Source organism: Lissotriton helveticus, chromosome 10, assembly GCF_964261635.1.
Source record: "Lissotriton helveticus chromosome 10, aLisHel1.1, whole genome shotgun sequence".
In the NCBI taxonomy this organism is placed as follows: Eukaryota; Metazoa; Chordata; class Amphibia; order Caudata; family Salamandridae; genus Lissotriton; species Lissotriton helveticus.
Window position 1 is genome coordinate 904,022,297 of NC_136071.1, and position 17,066 is coordinate 904,039,362.

The 17,066-nt window shown below is 41.0% G+C and overlaps 1 protein-coding gene across 2 annotated transcripts in view; it reads left to right on the forward strand.

Annotated features, from left to right (window-relative positions):
* CNTNAP2 (contactin associated protein 2) overlaps positions 1 to 17,066 on the forward strand; it is a 2,169,461-nt gene that overhangs the window by 708,869 nt on the left and 1,443,526 nt on the right. For both annotated transcript variants that reach the window (XM_078663547.1, XM_078663548.1), the window contains one exon: positions 13,310 to 13,494. In XM_078663547.1, coding sequence (XP_078519673.1) covers positions 13,310 to 13,494 — 185 coding nt within the window. The remainder of the gene's footprint in view (positions 1 to 13,309; positions 13,495 to 17,066) is intronic.

Sequence of the window (17,066 nt, forward strand, 5' to 3'; positions counted from 1 at the left end):
TCTGTAGCTAATTCTGCCAGAGAGACCTTTCTGATAGCTAAAAAGTTTCTTAAAGTCCCTGACCCGCCAGTGGCACCCGATCTTTCGGGATACCGCTCTAATGAAATTGCAAAATACTTTGCTGTCAAGGTTCATATTATTCTCAAGCAGCTCCCACAAAGATGTTGACACATCTGAACCAACGTTCGCGAGCAAACATGGAACTACACACCAGCTGGAGACCAATACTCTGATGACTCAGGAGTCATTTTTTGCCATTTTTACCTCTGTCAAATTGGGGGCACCATTGGACCCTGCACCTCCCAACATCCTAAAAATGGGTAGAGCCCATAGTTGCCCCCATCATGAATAGCCTCATTAACACCTCCTTTGCATTAGGCATAGTCGCCCCGGGATCACTGAAACAATATCGATGACAAAAATATAGAACTACCATAATATCGAGTAAAAAATATAGAATGGCAAAATATCAAATTCCTATCTCCAAACAGGTAAGTACAAAAATATCAAATCAAAAATATTGTTGTAAAAAATATAGTTAGTCAAAATATCGAATTTTTTAAAATGCTTTAAAGTAATTAAAAATGAATGAAATAATAAATATAATTAACTTAAACATACTTAAAAACTTGAATAACCTTAAAATTAATAAATAATTAATGTAAGTAAAAAAAAACATACAAATTGATTTGTTAATACATATATATTACCTACTCTCGGTCGCCAGTAGGTATATATAGTTAGGATTTTTTCTCTATGGGATTTTTGAAAATTCTATGTCTAATAACTTTGGCGTTTGTGGACGGAATTGGCTGAAATTTTCAGGAAAATGGAACATTTTGTTTCTGAGCAGCAACTGAAAATTTGGGGGGGGTTTGTCAAGGGGGGGCTGAGAAAAAAGGGGGGTCCCAAAACGTGTTTTTCCCATGTTAATTTCCATAGGGCGGTTGGCCTCACTTTTAGCCCGAACGGCTGAATGGATTTCCACGAAACTTGGCAAAATTGTAGATATTGTTTGCCCGATGTGCCTTTGCTAGGTCTCAAGATATGTGCTCCTGTGAATTTTGAGTAAATTAGGTTTGAAAAAAGATATATATCTAGAGCCGCGCCCCGGTGCGCGTACCTGGGAGCGCTCCGGGCGCGCCACGCGACTTGCGCACGGCAAGCTGATTGGTTCTCGGGTGTCTGTAAACATTCGAAACAGTCCGCAGCGGCCGCCATCTTGTGTTTCGGTAGGATTGAGACACAAGAGGTGGCAAAAATCAAAGGGGGAAATGACCAAAAGGGGGCAGGGTAGAGCCCCCCTGACCCCCTAGGTTTGATGTGGGGGCCATAAAAGGGTCCCGCGGGTAAAAAAAATTTTTTTAAAAAATTCGATTTCGCGGGGGGAGCGCCTGGTACGCGCACCGGGGAGCGTACGGGGGAGCGTACCATGGAAATAAAAAATGACACTTTTTTAAAAAAAAAATAGCATTTTTTTATAAATTGGAGGTAGTTCGGTAGTTCTGAAAAGAACTTTTTTTTTGTTTTTGTTGTTTTATATTTTTTTAGACTTTTTGAAACGATTTTATATTTTTTTTGGATTTTTGTCAGGGGAAAAACAAAAACAGGGATTCCAAAACTGCTCAACAGGAGCAAAAAAATGTGAAAATTTAGGGACTGGCAGGGCAGCGGTGTTGCTGTTTCTTCATGGCAATGAGTTCAACACTCTGCTCCCCATAGCAGAGCAGTTCGTCACACTCTGTGCACAGAAATTTGATGCCTGCAAACACCGGCTGAATGTTAGGGACCATTCTTCCACGGGGTGGTCCCGCAGGTGTTGCTCCACCAGTGGAGGTGCTGCCGCCATCTGTGGGTAAATTCCGTGCCAGCTCTCTGACACTCTCCCTGGCAAAGTTGTTAGGGTGTCTTCTTTTCACATGCCTGATTAAATTAGCATTTCCAAAACTATATTTTTTCAGAGGATTGCCTCTGGATAAAGTACTACCACATATTTTGCAGGTTACTTTTGGAGCGTTGACTTTTTTTTGCCCTTCAGGGATGTCATAAAATTTCCAGATGAAATGGGTTTTTTTCTTCTGCTGAGGAGGGTCCTCATCTAAAAATCAGTCGGAATCACTGCTGGATGACTCTCTTGCAGCCATTGCTGTAGATCAGAAAAGTAGGAGATGAACAAAGTACACAGAACAGCTCTTGCTCTCTCCAAGTACAAAGCAATAGTGAGAGAAATGGGTGGGTTTCACACAATTTGGAGAAAAAAAAAGTTATGAACCAATGAAAAGTGTTATTTTAAAGTCACATGGTTTGACGCGCTTACGCTACGCGCCCCGGGGCGCGTCCCGAGGCGTGTTTCGTAAGCGCATCAGGGCGTTTACGTTGCACGATCGTATGCGCTTCCGGGTGCACTTACGCGGTGCGTCATAAGACGCATCTCGCGGCTACGCGATACGCGCTTATGACGCAAGGCGTGGCGGCTACGCAATACGTCACGATGTTGTTTTCGTTCGCGGCAATAGCGCTATCGGGACGCTCATCAGTACGCGCCCCGGGGCGCGTCGCAAGATTGCGCTTACCCGTGCGTTCACTGGTCCGCGCCCCGGGAGCGCACCAAAAAGAATAAAAAAAAAAAAATGACATAATTATACAATATAAAATTCGATTTAAAATTTATTATTTTTAAAAACTATAAAAATTTGCTATTAAAAAACCTATGAAATTCACTGAAAAAACCATAGGTTATAGACCATATATAGTTAGGAATTAGCATTTACAAAACCTTGAAAATTCACTGAAAAAACCATAGGTTATAGACCATGTATAGTTAGGAATTAGCATTTACAAAACCTTATTTTACTCACACAAAACCATTGAAATTCCATATATAGTTAGTTGCACTAACTATATATCGCGCACCCGCAATCCACTGCTGATGATGTCACATATTACATCATTCATGACATGGTCAGTGACATCACTGATGACATCACTGATGACATCTCAAATGACATCACTGATGACATCTCAAATGACATCACTGATAACATCTCAAATGACATCCCTGATGACATCACTGATGACATCACTGATGACATCTCAAATGACATCACTGATGACATCTCATTTGACATCAATGGTCACATCACTGATGATATCATTCATGTGACAATACAATGCATCTCCTCACACTTTAATATAACCTCTGTTACACCCAGTGTTAAATACAGAATATAATTTTTTAAACCATTGACACACCAATACTAGTTACTACATACGCGCTCACTGATTCCTACGTCTACACACACATTCACTCATTCACCCATACAATCATTCATACATACAATCACTCATCTTTACAACACTATCATATGCACTGATACACCTATACAGACACTCACACTCTGCCACTGATCCATGGAGTTACTCACACACCTAGTCAGTCCTGAAAAGAATCAATCACACTTCCATTTTCTAATCTATACAGTTAAACATAGAGTACCTTACATTTTCAAACATATACTAACACATACTTACTCTCTTATACAATCATTGATACAAGAACACATTGATCTGCACAGAGTCAGACATCTCCCAGCCAGCCACACAAACACTCAGTCTCCCATACAAATACTTGGACAATCAATCAATAACCCATATAGTTACTCATATAGCTACTGATCAACACATGCAGCACTTTACAGAACAACAGACATAATGACGCACAAATTAAGACAGTTTAGTCACTAACCCATGCACTCAGTGAGACACATTTAATCACTTACTCATTCATAAAGTCAGTCACGCACCTACTAAATCTTTTATTTAGGCACTTCTACATCTACTCATTTTTCAATATGTAAAACATATTTAAACTTTACAGAAACACACAGTCAATGGATGATGTCATCAGTGATGTCATCAGTGATGTCATTTGAGATGTCATCAGTGATGTCATCAGTGATGTCACTGACCATGTCATGAATGATGTAATATGTGACATCATCAGCAGTGGATTGCGGGTGCGCGATATATAGTTAGTGCAACTAACTATATATGGAATTTCAATAGTTTTGTGTGAGTAAAATAAGGTTTTGTAAATGCTAATTCCTAACTATATATGGTCTATAACCTATGGTTTTTTCAGTGAATATATATATATTTGAACGTAATATTAATACAAATTATACAAAAATTTTACCATAGGATAGCGGAAAGGGTAAAATTTACTATTACCACTCCAGTGAGTTCAAGAGTAGAGAAAGCGTTGGATAGCGTAGGGGTAAAAATTACTATTCCAACTCCAGAGAGTGCAACAGTAGGGAAAGTGTTGGATAGCGTAGGGGTAAAAATTACTATTCCAACTCCAGAGAGTGCAACATTAGGGAAAGTGTTGGATAGCGTAGGGGTAAAAATGACTATTCCCACTCCAGAGAGTGCAACAGTAGGGAAATTGTTGGATAGTTTAGGGGTAAAAATTACTATTCGCACTCCAGAGAGTGCAACAGTAGGGAAAGTGTTGGATAGCGTAGGGGTAAAAATTACTATTCCCACTTCAGAGAGTGCAGCAGTAGGGAAAGTGTTGGATAGCGTAGGGGTAAAAATTACTATTCGCACTCCAGAGAGTGCAACAGTAGGGAAAGTGTTGGATAGCGTAGGGGTAAAAATTACTATTCCCACTTCAGAGAGTGCAGCAGTAGGGAAAGTGTTGGATAGCATAAAAGTTAAAAATAACATACTTATAAAGAAACAAATATTTTAAAATATTTAATAAAATATGTATTATATTAATCTAAACTATTTACAAATACGAATAAATAATTATTAAAAAAATAATTACCAATTAATAATTAAGATACAATACATTAATTATCAATACCCAACTATAAATGTAATACCTACTTAATTACATATCAATTACTTTACACACTATAAACACACAACAAACACCAATAATAAAATAATACACTTAACATAATTATCAATTAATCAATTAATTAAAATGAATTACCAATTAATAAAAATGAATTACCAATTAATAATTAATTAACAATAATATAATTAGCAAAAACGATTAATAAAAATAAATTATTACTTAATTACATTTATATTACTTCCCACCCTATTCCCCTATAAACCCACAACCCACTACAGAACATAATTATCAATTAATCAATTAATTAAAATAAATTACCAATAAATAAAAATTCATGACCAATTAATTAAAATTAATTTATAATTCTTAAAAAATAAAAAAATAATGTAGTATAATTAAATTACTTCCCACCCTATTCCCCTATAAACTCACAACCCGCTACGGTACTTAAATACAACATTTACTTAAATGACATTAAAAAAAATAATACATATTAAATACACAATAATATAAATAAGAATCATATAAAAATCGATATTATTAATATCGATATTACTTACATCGATATTAACAAAATCGATATTACTTACCTCCGAAATTCTGTCCCTTCGATATTAAAAAATCGATATTACTTACCTTCTATATTCTGTCCCTTTGATATTAAAACATTGTTATTATGTTAGGTCGATATTAAAAAATCGATATTTTGTCTGCCTTCCGGCCGCCTGAACTTCCCTGGACTGCTTTACGTTATACAGCCAGCTGCTTCACAATTAACCTTACACATTCAAGGAAACACTCCGCCTCTTTATTTTAGTACGCACGTGAAGCAGATTTTTTAAATAAAATAAAAAAATCTGAATGGTAGGGGCACTAGGAAAAAATTATGCTTTGGCCAATGCAGATTTTAGATCATATTTTAGACTCTGCGTTTGGCTCTACAGTTGGTGTTGAAGCTAATCAACCATTGTGGATATCTTGATAGGACCACCTGGGACGTATTCGAACACCCACTGGGAGCACTCTGTATCTTTTATTACTTTTGGGGCACTTCTGTAGCGCGGATGCGGCCTCAAACATGTTTATGTCACCTTTCGCAGTGCCTATTGCGTGGGATGCACATATTGTACGCCATATAAAGTGTTGTCGGGGGGGGGGTTCCCTATTAAAGTGATGTTTTTGCTCCTGTGCAGGATTATATTTGTAAGCACATGATAAAAATGCCCTCAATGAACACTCTAACTGCACTCCACTTACTTGAGAGTGTATACTGAGTATTTACCCTTGTAGCATTTTTTGCTATTCCAATACATATCTGCAGATAGAGTTGCACACACTCCATAGTTGGTATTCGCGTCCATGAGCCTATAGTAGATCACCTCTTGGAACAGATTGCAGCAATAAAAACCCCACTCAATATAAATAAATGGGTAGCCTTTTGAGAGGGTGTTGCTGATTTAATCCCTGGCTCATCAGCACTCTAGGTAAATAAATTCATTCAGTAGTTTAAGAGTGTTACTAAAAATGTAGTTGATAAACGGTTTCCAACTCGATGCACGACTGTAAGATAAAGGCCCTCATTACGAGTGAAGGGTAAATTCGGACCCCTGTGCAAAGAAGTGTCTGTACAGGGATCAGAATTACGATTTTTGTGATAATTAAAAAATCCTTGCTGTTTTTCACTGATAAATTCCTGCAGGTCAAACATGCTGAAATGTATCAGCAGGAAAAGATCCAGAAAAAGAAAGCAAAACGTGTTGAATTTGGAGAGTTAAAAAACAATTCCTCATGGTGTGCCTCATTTTCCTACTGCAAGAAAAGAATAGGAGGTATTTGCCACATGTAGTAAGTACCTCACTGTAGGTGTAATGAAATTTAGAGCATATAGTAAATATCCCACCATATTCCCAAAAATTTAGAATGAGGGTATAGGAGTTGTAAATTTGTTAATCTTTGCCTAAAGTGAAAGCTTACAGTGAAAAGTCAGGTATGGCTACCACAAATCTGCAGGTTTTGTTATATTACCGAGTTAGGCCCATGTAGTGAAGCAGCTCTTTCCTACATTGTCCTCACAAATAACATTTCAATATGTGACCTTTGCACACACAACAATGTTGGATTAGTTTCTATGAAACTAAACTTGTTTTCACATCTAGCTTCGCACAACATTATCAAAACGCCCTGAACATCATGCACAAGGCCTCGTTTCACACTACGTACACATATCTTTACTATCTTCATCCATGGGGTGAGAGGATTATCTATACATCCATAGCATCAGTAACCTATGCATACATCACAAGGCTGCTTTCTATTATAAAAGATGAGCATCCCGATAGATTAGTGGAGGAGGCACTTCCACCGAAGTCCCTTGCATGATGAGAAATCATCATGCAGTGGTGTGACATCTCGTGAGGGGTGTCCAGTTCGTGACCAAGATGGGGTCCTTCACTCTATCCCATCAGGTAATGGGGTTGGATCGTCCCTTGGGGAGATTCCTGGCTCTACACCTACACACACTCTAGGTACAGACAGAATAGGGTTTGCATAGTAGGAGTACGCTACATTACTGCCCTGTTTATATGCCTGATTATATACATTGCTTAGCACCATGGTAGAACTATATTTACTATTTATGCTTTTGGTGCTTGTAATCACGTGTATCTGCTTCTGTTTGCTAATCATTGCAGCACAAGTGCAAGGATAATGTTGGTTCAATAAATAGTATTGAAAACGTCCCAGTGTGTATTGTCTGTATATTTCTCTGAGAACAAGTGAGCACGAGTGACTGAACGAAAGGTTCTGTACTGTTTCCACGATCCCTGAAGGGTCAGGGTTGTCATGTTCACTGGTGGCCAGAAACCATTTGCTCCCTAGCTGGTCCATATGCCAACATATCCTGTGGGGGTGTCCAGAATAGATCTTGACACTTAAAGAGCAGGGTTCCACGTTCTAGATTTACTCTGGAACCCCTGGCCAATGTCTCTTTTTGTCGTCTGCTTGACAGTGTAGAGGGGAGGAAGAATCATTATCCAATTTACTCATCACTGTTCCAATGAACCATGACTCCAAAGAATCACAGACTTGTAATTCATAGTTTAGTTAGTTTATTACAAAGCCAAGAACAGATGGACATACAAACACCTCAAAATGAGGGTGTAGAAATACATTGAAACTGATGCAAAGCCAAACCTACGCGTGAAGTGAAGACGGTGCACCACACACAAAATAACCAATTTTAGAATCAGGATGCAGAATATCACAGCTCCGATGTGAAGAGTCCCCTTCATTTGAGGTTCGTAGGTAAAAAGCATTGTCTGTCCCTACACTAGCGCTAATGTGACATCCCTACTAAGCATTCCCAAACGCAAATTCTGAAAAAGGTGTCAGTACGTGAATGCTGCCTAAGAAGACCACTCACGTTGAATGGGTCAAGTAGCATAAAGCTACAGAGCTCGTTCTAAGATGCTCTCGCTTCTCAAGGTAAGTCAGAAGTGTGTCCCTTACTCCAATACAAGAGTTGGTCCGGGACTTCCCATCATACTGTGCGATATCACCCCAACCACACAAGAATCCTCCTCATAGGTAACTTTCAAAACCTCCTCATAGGTAACTTTCTACCCAGCAGCGATGTTCTCAGGGCTTGACTCGATGTCCTTGATTCCCAGGCTCTCTCTGGTGAGAAATAACACCCTTCCACATTATCAGCATGACCATTCAATAATATCTTCTCCTCCTTAAGCCTAACTCCTAAAACAAAGACATTATTCTAACTAACTAAGATGCATTTCCCTACCTGCAACGGAAAACTTGAGAGAGAACAAGTTCTCCATACACATAAATTCTACTAGCAAACCTGACTTGAGAACAGCAGGGAGAACTACACATTAGGCCTACAGAATTCAGACAATCTAAGAAACATCACGTAAATTTGTAAAAAACACAAATACATGATCATGGTTACTGAGCACATTTAAATCACTGCGTTACATAAGAATACGAATTATAACATTCATTAGTCACATGTACAATTCTTCACATTAAGGTTTTCATCTAGCCATACATACTTGAAATGCTGATTTATTCACGTTATGCAAACATATACCTATCACTCCACCTTGCACGGTAATTACAATACACCTAACGGCACAAATATTAGCAAAAAAGAATATTATATGCGGATGCAGACTACCTATGATTATAATGCACCCCTACAAATGACAGAGCAATTTGCGCTCTATCAACACCAAGCCCATAGTTTATGTTGGCCAAACAATGCGCAGATCCTAGGGATTTATAGGAACTGCACAACAGATTTACTCCAAGCACTTTAGAGTCTCCATCTTAAAGGCAAGTAGCAGTTTTAGTAATTCATTTCCACCTACCCTATACACAACAGTAGTGCAATGATTCAGCCCAACACTCTTTGAAGATTGTGTCAACTTCATCTTATGCAATTTGTATGACCCTTAACTGTCTTCAGCCAATCTGCCATTCTCCACACTAACCATACCTCAATTGGAAAGACACAGTGAGAAGTGAGTGTTTCACAGAGGATGTCACAACCTCTTGGACGGTACATGAGAATACCCTAAAGGTATGCAGCAGCATTGAAAAGTTCATCTTCTGCCCAGCTGATCCGTTTCTGACTGATGCTACCCTAAAACAGGTAGCAGAAATGGGTTGGTAAAGAGACAAATCAACATATTTTTTTACCCACTCAGATAAAAATACTCTCTTGCTGGGCTTAACCACCAGCAGTATACATTATCATCTACCCTTGTAAGCAGCTTATTTAAATAATCAGACCCAATTAGCTTCAACTTTGATGAAGGAATTAGATCTTTTTTATCTATATGAATGGGTGAAACTCACCCTGTTGATGATCTGCTGCTAGTGATGACATGGAATCCCTGACTTTGACTCTTTTCATTGATGACTCCTCTGATATGTAAAATGTGAGCTGAGGATGCCCCTTGAATTTTGTCTTTACTTGTAAATAATTTCGTTTGTGGATGTATAACCCATTTTAGCTGTTATCTACACTGCTGTTAGCAGACCTGTTGTTGTCAATACATAACATACCTTGAGGAGGATTGCAAGTCTGACGCTCCACGGACTGCCAGACTTGTGGAGGCGCAGGGTGGAGGTGCAGCAGTAGCAGTCTCCCGATCACCCTATTACAATCTGGGTGGTTGGACTGCCATTGCTCTGCCACAGCCTCCAGGTAAGCTCCGTTTCCTGATGGTGTTGCGGAGGTCAGGAGGCCACAATATGTTTGGCCGTGGTCCCGCCAAGCATATTACAAGTTTTCTCTCTGCTATGGTTTTCACGACAGTTCCTCCATCATGAAAACCGTGGCGGAGACAAAACAGAGCTTGTGCCTCTGTGCCCTGGTATGCATACAGGGGGGCGCCTGCAGGCACTCCACTGTGGCTCTCCCCGGGGTAGTGGGGGAGTCACTGCTGTTATGCACGCAATCCAAAAGGGAGTGCCCCATAGTGCCCTGCAGGGCATTGCCACCTTTGTACAGGGAAATGGCTCGTTTTTGGCATGTTGTGTTCCCATAAAGATTGGACCACTCCCTCTTGGAGCACATGGGCGCGGGAGCTGGAGGAGCAGCACAGACTTACCCTGCTAACATTGGAAAGTCCCCATCCTGAGACATTGGTGCACTGAAACAGATAACCCCTCAAGGGATTTGATGGATTATCTAGGTGGCCTGAGCTGGAACCTTTGTTTATCAGCAAGGAACTGAGGAGTGTTCATATTGTGAGACACTCTCTAGGGGTGTAAGGTAGTAATTGCACAGGTGTGCAGGTAACAAAGTTGTTCATAAGCACTGTTTTGAATGTAATTTCTCAATGTTACAGGCATCCTTTAGGGGTGTGATGATCATTGTATAGAGTGTAATTATAAATGCAGATGCCCTTTAGGGGCTGTGATTGAATTTCCCTGATTATAATTGCAGAGATTGTAATTATAAATACCGATGCTCTTTAGGGGCTGTAAGTGAATTGCGTAATTCATGCAATCAGTTATGATGAGTGCACCACACTCCCAGACATGATTGGACATTTACTCTTGCTGATGCTTTAATTGAATAATGCAACTGACAGCCACTTGCGATTTACGTTGCATGCTTTATTGCCAGTGGTAGGTGCTCTCATTCAAGGTTATATGTGATTATTGCATTTATTCCCATAATGAAATGCTTGTTGGAAATATTGCGTCAGGCAACCACTAGCTTGGTGCTGGTGGTAAGGGCCCTCACTCCAAGTTATGTTCATCTTCTAACATTTACAGACATTATAATGTTTACACTTGTGAGTTGTGGTACTAAACCCCCATTCCTTTGGGCGGAGTAAGAATGTTTACACAATGTCATCCATAAGTAATTCTATCAGCTTGTGTATATTTGCAAATTGTTGTATAGTATTGAGTAGTGTGTGTGTAATAAATTTATTTTTACTTATGCTAAAGAAAAGTACAGACTGGACATTTATTGAGTGTTGTTGTGCATCGGTGAATGGTGTTTACTAGCCAACACCACCTCCCTAGAGTAGGCCTTGGACTGCTCTGTAACGCCACCCAATGATAGTCAAGTGCTACAATGGAGTTTTTGGTTCCCAGTGGAGGACAAATGTAGACTCATTACTTGTGCATGCTACATAATAATGCCTTATTTTCCAAAATTTCTCATATCAGTCGATACCACATGAAATATGAAATATGCATATAATGGAGACACATTGTGAATCCAGAAGATACTTTTTGCTATGAATGATGTAGGCAAAATAAAGGTAACAGTTAAAACTGGCACCTTGTAAAAACAAAATTTCAGACAAGATTAACATGATGGTTCTCCAATGCAGGAACCTTCTGTACATGCAAAAATTATCGTTTTAACTCCCCCAGGACTTTATCTGATTGTATCATCACATTTTATGCGCTGTCACTAATTGGCTATTTAATTTCGGAAATATTTATAATTCTGTAACCTCACACCATGAGGACTGCAATGCTGTCTTTTTGGGCTTAACCAAGCCCATTTTGGCTGATGTGGGGTTCTTGGCTAACTTGAAACTAAAATCAAAACATCAAAAACAATCTGCTAAGTTTTAGTTTTGCTACTGCAGAAGTAGCCTTTCTCTAACAATCCTAAGTATATCAAGTTATCCTTTTAATTCGAATTTGGAGAAGCCCCTCCACCTATTACATGTCACATCCTCTGAATCTTTATTTAAAATATATTTGTGTAGTTCTTACATGGATGAGCTTTGACGTGCCCAGTGAAAGTCCACAGAAATACAGACCAGCATCATGCAGAGAGAGTTATTTGGATACATTTTTATTTTGCAAGGTCGATGACTGATTTGACAAGTGACCTAAATGGACCTTGAAGATTGCAGGACCACAAACTCTGTATTTTGCACTTACACTAGTTCTTGATATATCACTCAACAAGCTGTCCTGTGAGTTCCTGGCCCATTACTTATAACCTTTGAGTTGTCATTTTGCACTGCTTTTTGTATAGCATCTCATACTCCTGATGAAGCCAGAAGTGCTTCTCAGAGGATAAGTAGCAACACTAGTCTGTTGTTTGTGCTTGGTTGGCACAGTGTAGTTCGTAGTAAGACCTGTACAGGAAGAGTTTTGGTGCTGTGCACGAGAACCAGCGGGGGCATGTGTGGTGAAGTATTATGTAATAAAAGTCAGCAGACAGAAATACTTCGTGTCGTGTGTTTATTAGCCACAATCTCAGCATGCCAAATATGTGGCAGCGAAATGGAGTGAGAAATACAGCAACATATGCTGATACATACCATGGTTGTGCTTGGTTGGTACAGTGTGGGTTTATAGTTTGGCTTTGTCAGAAGAATTTATGTCATTAAGAGAGGTACAGAGTTATGCTAAATTGCTCACACCATATGTGCAGTAGAATTTACCAATTTAATCACACACATTCAAGTCACTAGGTATCCTCACATGACCAAGGCCCTTGACTCGGATTGCCAATTATCATGACGCACTGACTTGCCGTCTGATAATCAATTTTATGTTGATGAAAAGTGTGTAGAGTTTCTTTTTCCCTCTTGTGGCCCAGTTCACTCATCTCCTATAACAAGAGTATCCTTGCACATTTTATTTGAGGAGAAATCACTTGATTAACACTGATTTAGATGAGATATTTTCCCATTAAATGATGCTTGCATTTTTCTTCACCAGTCATTTAACCTTCCAACATAATTATTAAAGGCATGGATTAATTTTATATGTAATCCTTGATGACTGATGGTATTTCAGTGAATAAAACAGAACTCTACAATGAAAAAAATGGGTGGTGAAGAATAAAAAGTGTTCAACTTTTTGCAGATTGGAACTCTATTTCTAAACGTTCAGCTCTTTGAAACCTTATGTGTGCATCCTATTTTTCAGGCAGCAACCAATATGGCTCAATTTATGGTCACACATCTGCAACTTCAGGAAGCCTTCTGGATGACAATCACTGGCACACAATTGAGATAGAGCGCCATGGACGGAATATCAACCTGACTCTTGACTCGGACATGCAGCAGTTTAGGACCAATGGAGAATTTGACTATCTGGACCTGGATTATGAGGTAAGATGCTTCCACAGCTCTGGAAAATGTAAAAACAAAGGCAACAAACTGTGATAAACGCCAAGAGTTCTGCCATGGGCTGGCAATCTTTTGGCATTGCCAATGCTTCTTTTGTTTTGTCTTATTCTTTGTAAAACCTTATTGTTGGGATCTGACATGCTATAGCCAATATAAAAAACATACATTGACTAAAAGGAAATCTATATTTTTTGTCTCAATAAGCACACATTACAATAGTACTCTCTGGCCCTGAAGTGATCTGCTGTGAGTGTGAATGTGTTCTTGTAAAAGAATACAGTGCCATCACTCACAGTGACGTTAGGCAATGTCTGAAGTCGGATGACCCAGAGCCTCATATTTTCTACATGGTGTAGTTGGCTATAGAAATATGGGAATGATACACTCAATCAATCAATCAGGGGGTTTATAAAGCGGGCTACGCACCCGTGAGGTGTCAAGGCGCTTGGGGGGGGGATGCAGCTCCGGTTCAGTCGGAGAGCCAGGTCTTGAGGATCTTCCTGAAGGTGTGGAGGTTGGGGGAGTGTCTGATATTCAGTGGGAGCTTGTACCAGGCTTTGGATGGGACGTATGAGAAAGCTCTTCCTCCTGCTCTAGTTCTGCGGATGCAGGGGCGTTTCTGCTAGGGTGAGGTCTGCGGAGCGTAGGTTCCTCTTGGATATGTGGAAGGAGACTCTCTCGTTGGGGTATTCAGGTCTGATGTTGTGGGGGGATTTGTAGGTGTGGGTGAGCAGTTTGAAGGTCAATCTCTTCTCGACGGGGAGCCAGTAGAGGTTACGTAGGTGTTGGGTCATGTGTAAGCCTGGGCAAAGCACTATGCTACGCTCGAGTAGTTTGCGAAGTTTGCGCTACTTCGCACTAAGCGAATTGCACGTAGCACTGTGCAAACACGTGTAGCAGTCATTTTTTGCTTGCTCGCGGTCCTCAACGTCAAGTTGGTGACCGCGAGCAACCAAAATGACATCCCGGCGAGACTTTTTCCTCATTCGGGATCAGCAACATCAAGTTGCCGATCGCGAGTGTGGAAAATAAACCTCCCGGCGAGCTTCTCAATGCGGGGAGGTCAGGTTTCTCATTGCGAGTGGTCGCGTATGCTCGCGACCGCTCTCGATGAGAAACTACCAGTCCACGTTGAGAAAGCTGCCGCTCAAGTAGAAATCTACTCAACCGGCAGAAAACGACCGCTTGCACTGTGCAAGATGCAGTTTCACTGATTGCACAGTGTGGACAAGCATCCGGCACCGTGCAATCAGTGCGAAGAGCATTTTGCACAGTGCACTACGCAATTCGCATAACTACGCGTAGCTCGCGTAGTGCGAAGTGCACTTCGTGTAGCTACTTGTAGCGCTACTTCGCAAACTACGCCCAGGGTTAGACATGTGTTCATGCCGTGGTGTTCCGAGGACGAGTCTGGCTGCGGCATTCTGGATGGTCTGTAGCCTGTGTAGGAGAGTTCTGCTTATTCCGGCGTAGAGGGCATTGTCATAGTCCAATCTGCTGGTTATGAGTGCATGGGTGAAAGTTTTTCTGCATTATGGGGGTATCCACTTGAAGGTCTTGCCGAGGATCTGAATGCAGTTGAAGCTGGTGGAGGCAATGGAGTTGATCTGGTGGGTCATGGTGAGGGAGGAGTTGATGAGGTAGATGTTCCGTGCGTGGTCTGTCGGGGTGGGTGGACTCCCGAGGGCGGAGGGCCACCAGTTGTTGTTCCAGGCAGAGGTGGAGGGTCCGAGGATGAGGACATCGGTCTTCTCCAAGTTGAGCTGCAGGCTGCTGCTTTTCATCCAGGCGGCTACACTTTCATTCCTTCCTGGAAACAGAGTCTGGTGTCTTCAGGGTTCTTCATGAGGGAGAGGATGAGCTGGGTGTCATGGGCATAGCATACTATGCTGAGCCCGTGTTGTCTGATGATGGTGGTGAGGGGGGCCATGTAGATGTTGAAGAGCGTGGGGCTGAGCGATGATCCTTGGGGAACTCCGCAGTTGATCTGTGTGGGGTCGGAGAAGAAGGAGAGAGTCTGATCCTCTGGGTCCTGCCGGCGAGAAAGGATCGGATCCAGGAGAGCGGTTCCTCGTATCCCTGAGTCGTGGAGTCTGGCTGCAGGGTGCGATGTGAGACAGTGTCGAAAGCTGCAGGGAGGTCAAGTAGGATGAGGGCTGCGGTGTGCCCCTGGTCTAGTAGCACGCGGATGTCATAGGTGGCAGCGAGGAGGGCCGTCTCAGTGCTGCGGTTGCTGCAGAATCCGGACTGGGAGGTATCTAGGATGGAGTTTCCTGTGATGAAGGCAGTCATCTGGGTTTTTACGAGTCTATCTGTGACTTTGGCAGCGAAGGGGAGGAGAGAGATGGGCCGGTAGTTTTTCAGGTTTGTCGGGTCAGCCGTGGGCTTCTTGAGAGATTTGACCTCCGTCCGCTCATAGTCTTTGGGGAAGATGCCGGATTTGAAAGAGGCATTGATGGTGTGAACTAGATTCGGTGCGATTGCAGCAGCAGCCCTGTGGTAGATGTGCGGTGGGCAGGGGTCTGTGTGGGCTCCTGAGTGGGTATTCTTCATGGTTACAGTGGTGTGTTCGACAGTGGCAGGATCCCAGGTGGTGATGATCGGCTCTTTGTTGTTGGTGGTTCAGCGTGGAGTGGTGTCCAGCGTCTGTTTGCTGAAGTTGTTGTAGAGGGCCTTGATTTTCAGATGGAAGAAGGAGTTGAGCTTGTTGCTGAGTTCCTGGTGTGATGTCCGTGGCTTTGCAGGGGGTTTTGGTGAATTGCTGTATGACGTTGAAGAGTTGCTTAGCATTGGTTGGGTTGCTGCGGATTTTGTTCCTGATAAAAGTCTGCTTGGTGTCTCTTAAACGCTGGTGGTATTCCTTCAGGGCGCCCGGTAGCTGTTCAGGTCTTCCATGGTTTTCCGTTTTCACCAGGTTTTCTCGACCGAGCAGAGGATTAAGTGGATTGACTGAAAGCCCCTTATAAGTATGTGTGTGTATATATATGTATATATATATATATATATATATATATATATATATATATATATATATTCACTGAAAAAAACATAGGTTTCACACATGTTATAGTTAGCTGGACATGTCACTCATACAAAACCATTGAAATTCCCCCGTTATAGTTAGTTCAGCTAACTATATCTCGCGCGCCCGCAATGCACTGCTGATGAGGTCACATATTACATCACTCATGACATGGTCAGTAACATCACTCATAACATCACTGATGACATCTCAAATGACATCACTGATAACATCATCCAGTGAAAGTGTGTCTTTCTGAAAAATAAATATTTTTTATATTTGTATATCTAAAGGTCGATGGACGAATAAATGGGTAAATAAGTGTCTAAATGGATATTTTTTTTTGTAAAATTGATTGTATAACTGACTTATTAAGTATATCTTAGTGAATACATGTATTAGCGAGTAATGTTTAAATAGGTAACTATCTGTATCAGTGTCTCACTTTGTGTATAAGTGGCTGCATGGGTTGGTGAGTAGCTACATGAGTGTCTATGGGTTATTTGTTGGTTTTTTGAGTATCAGTATGAGT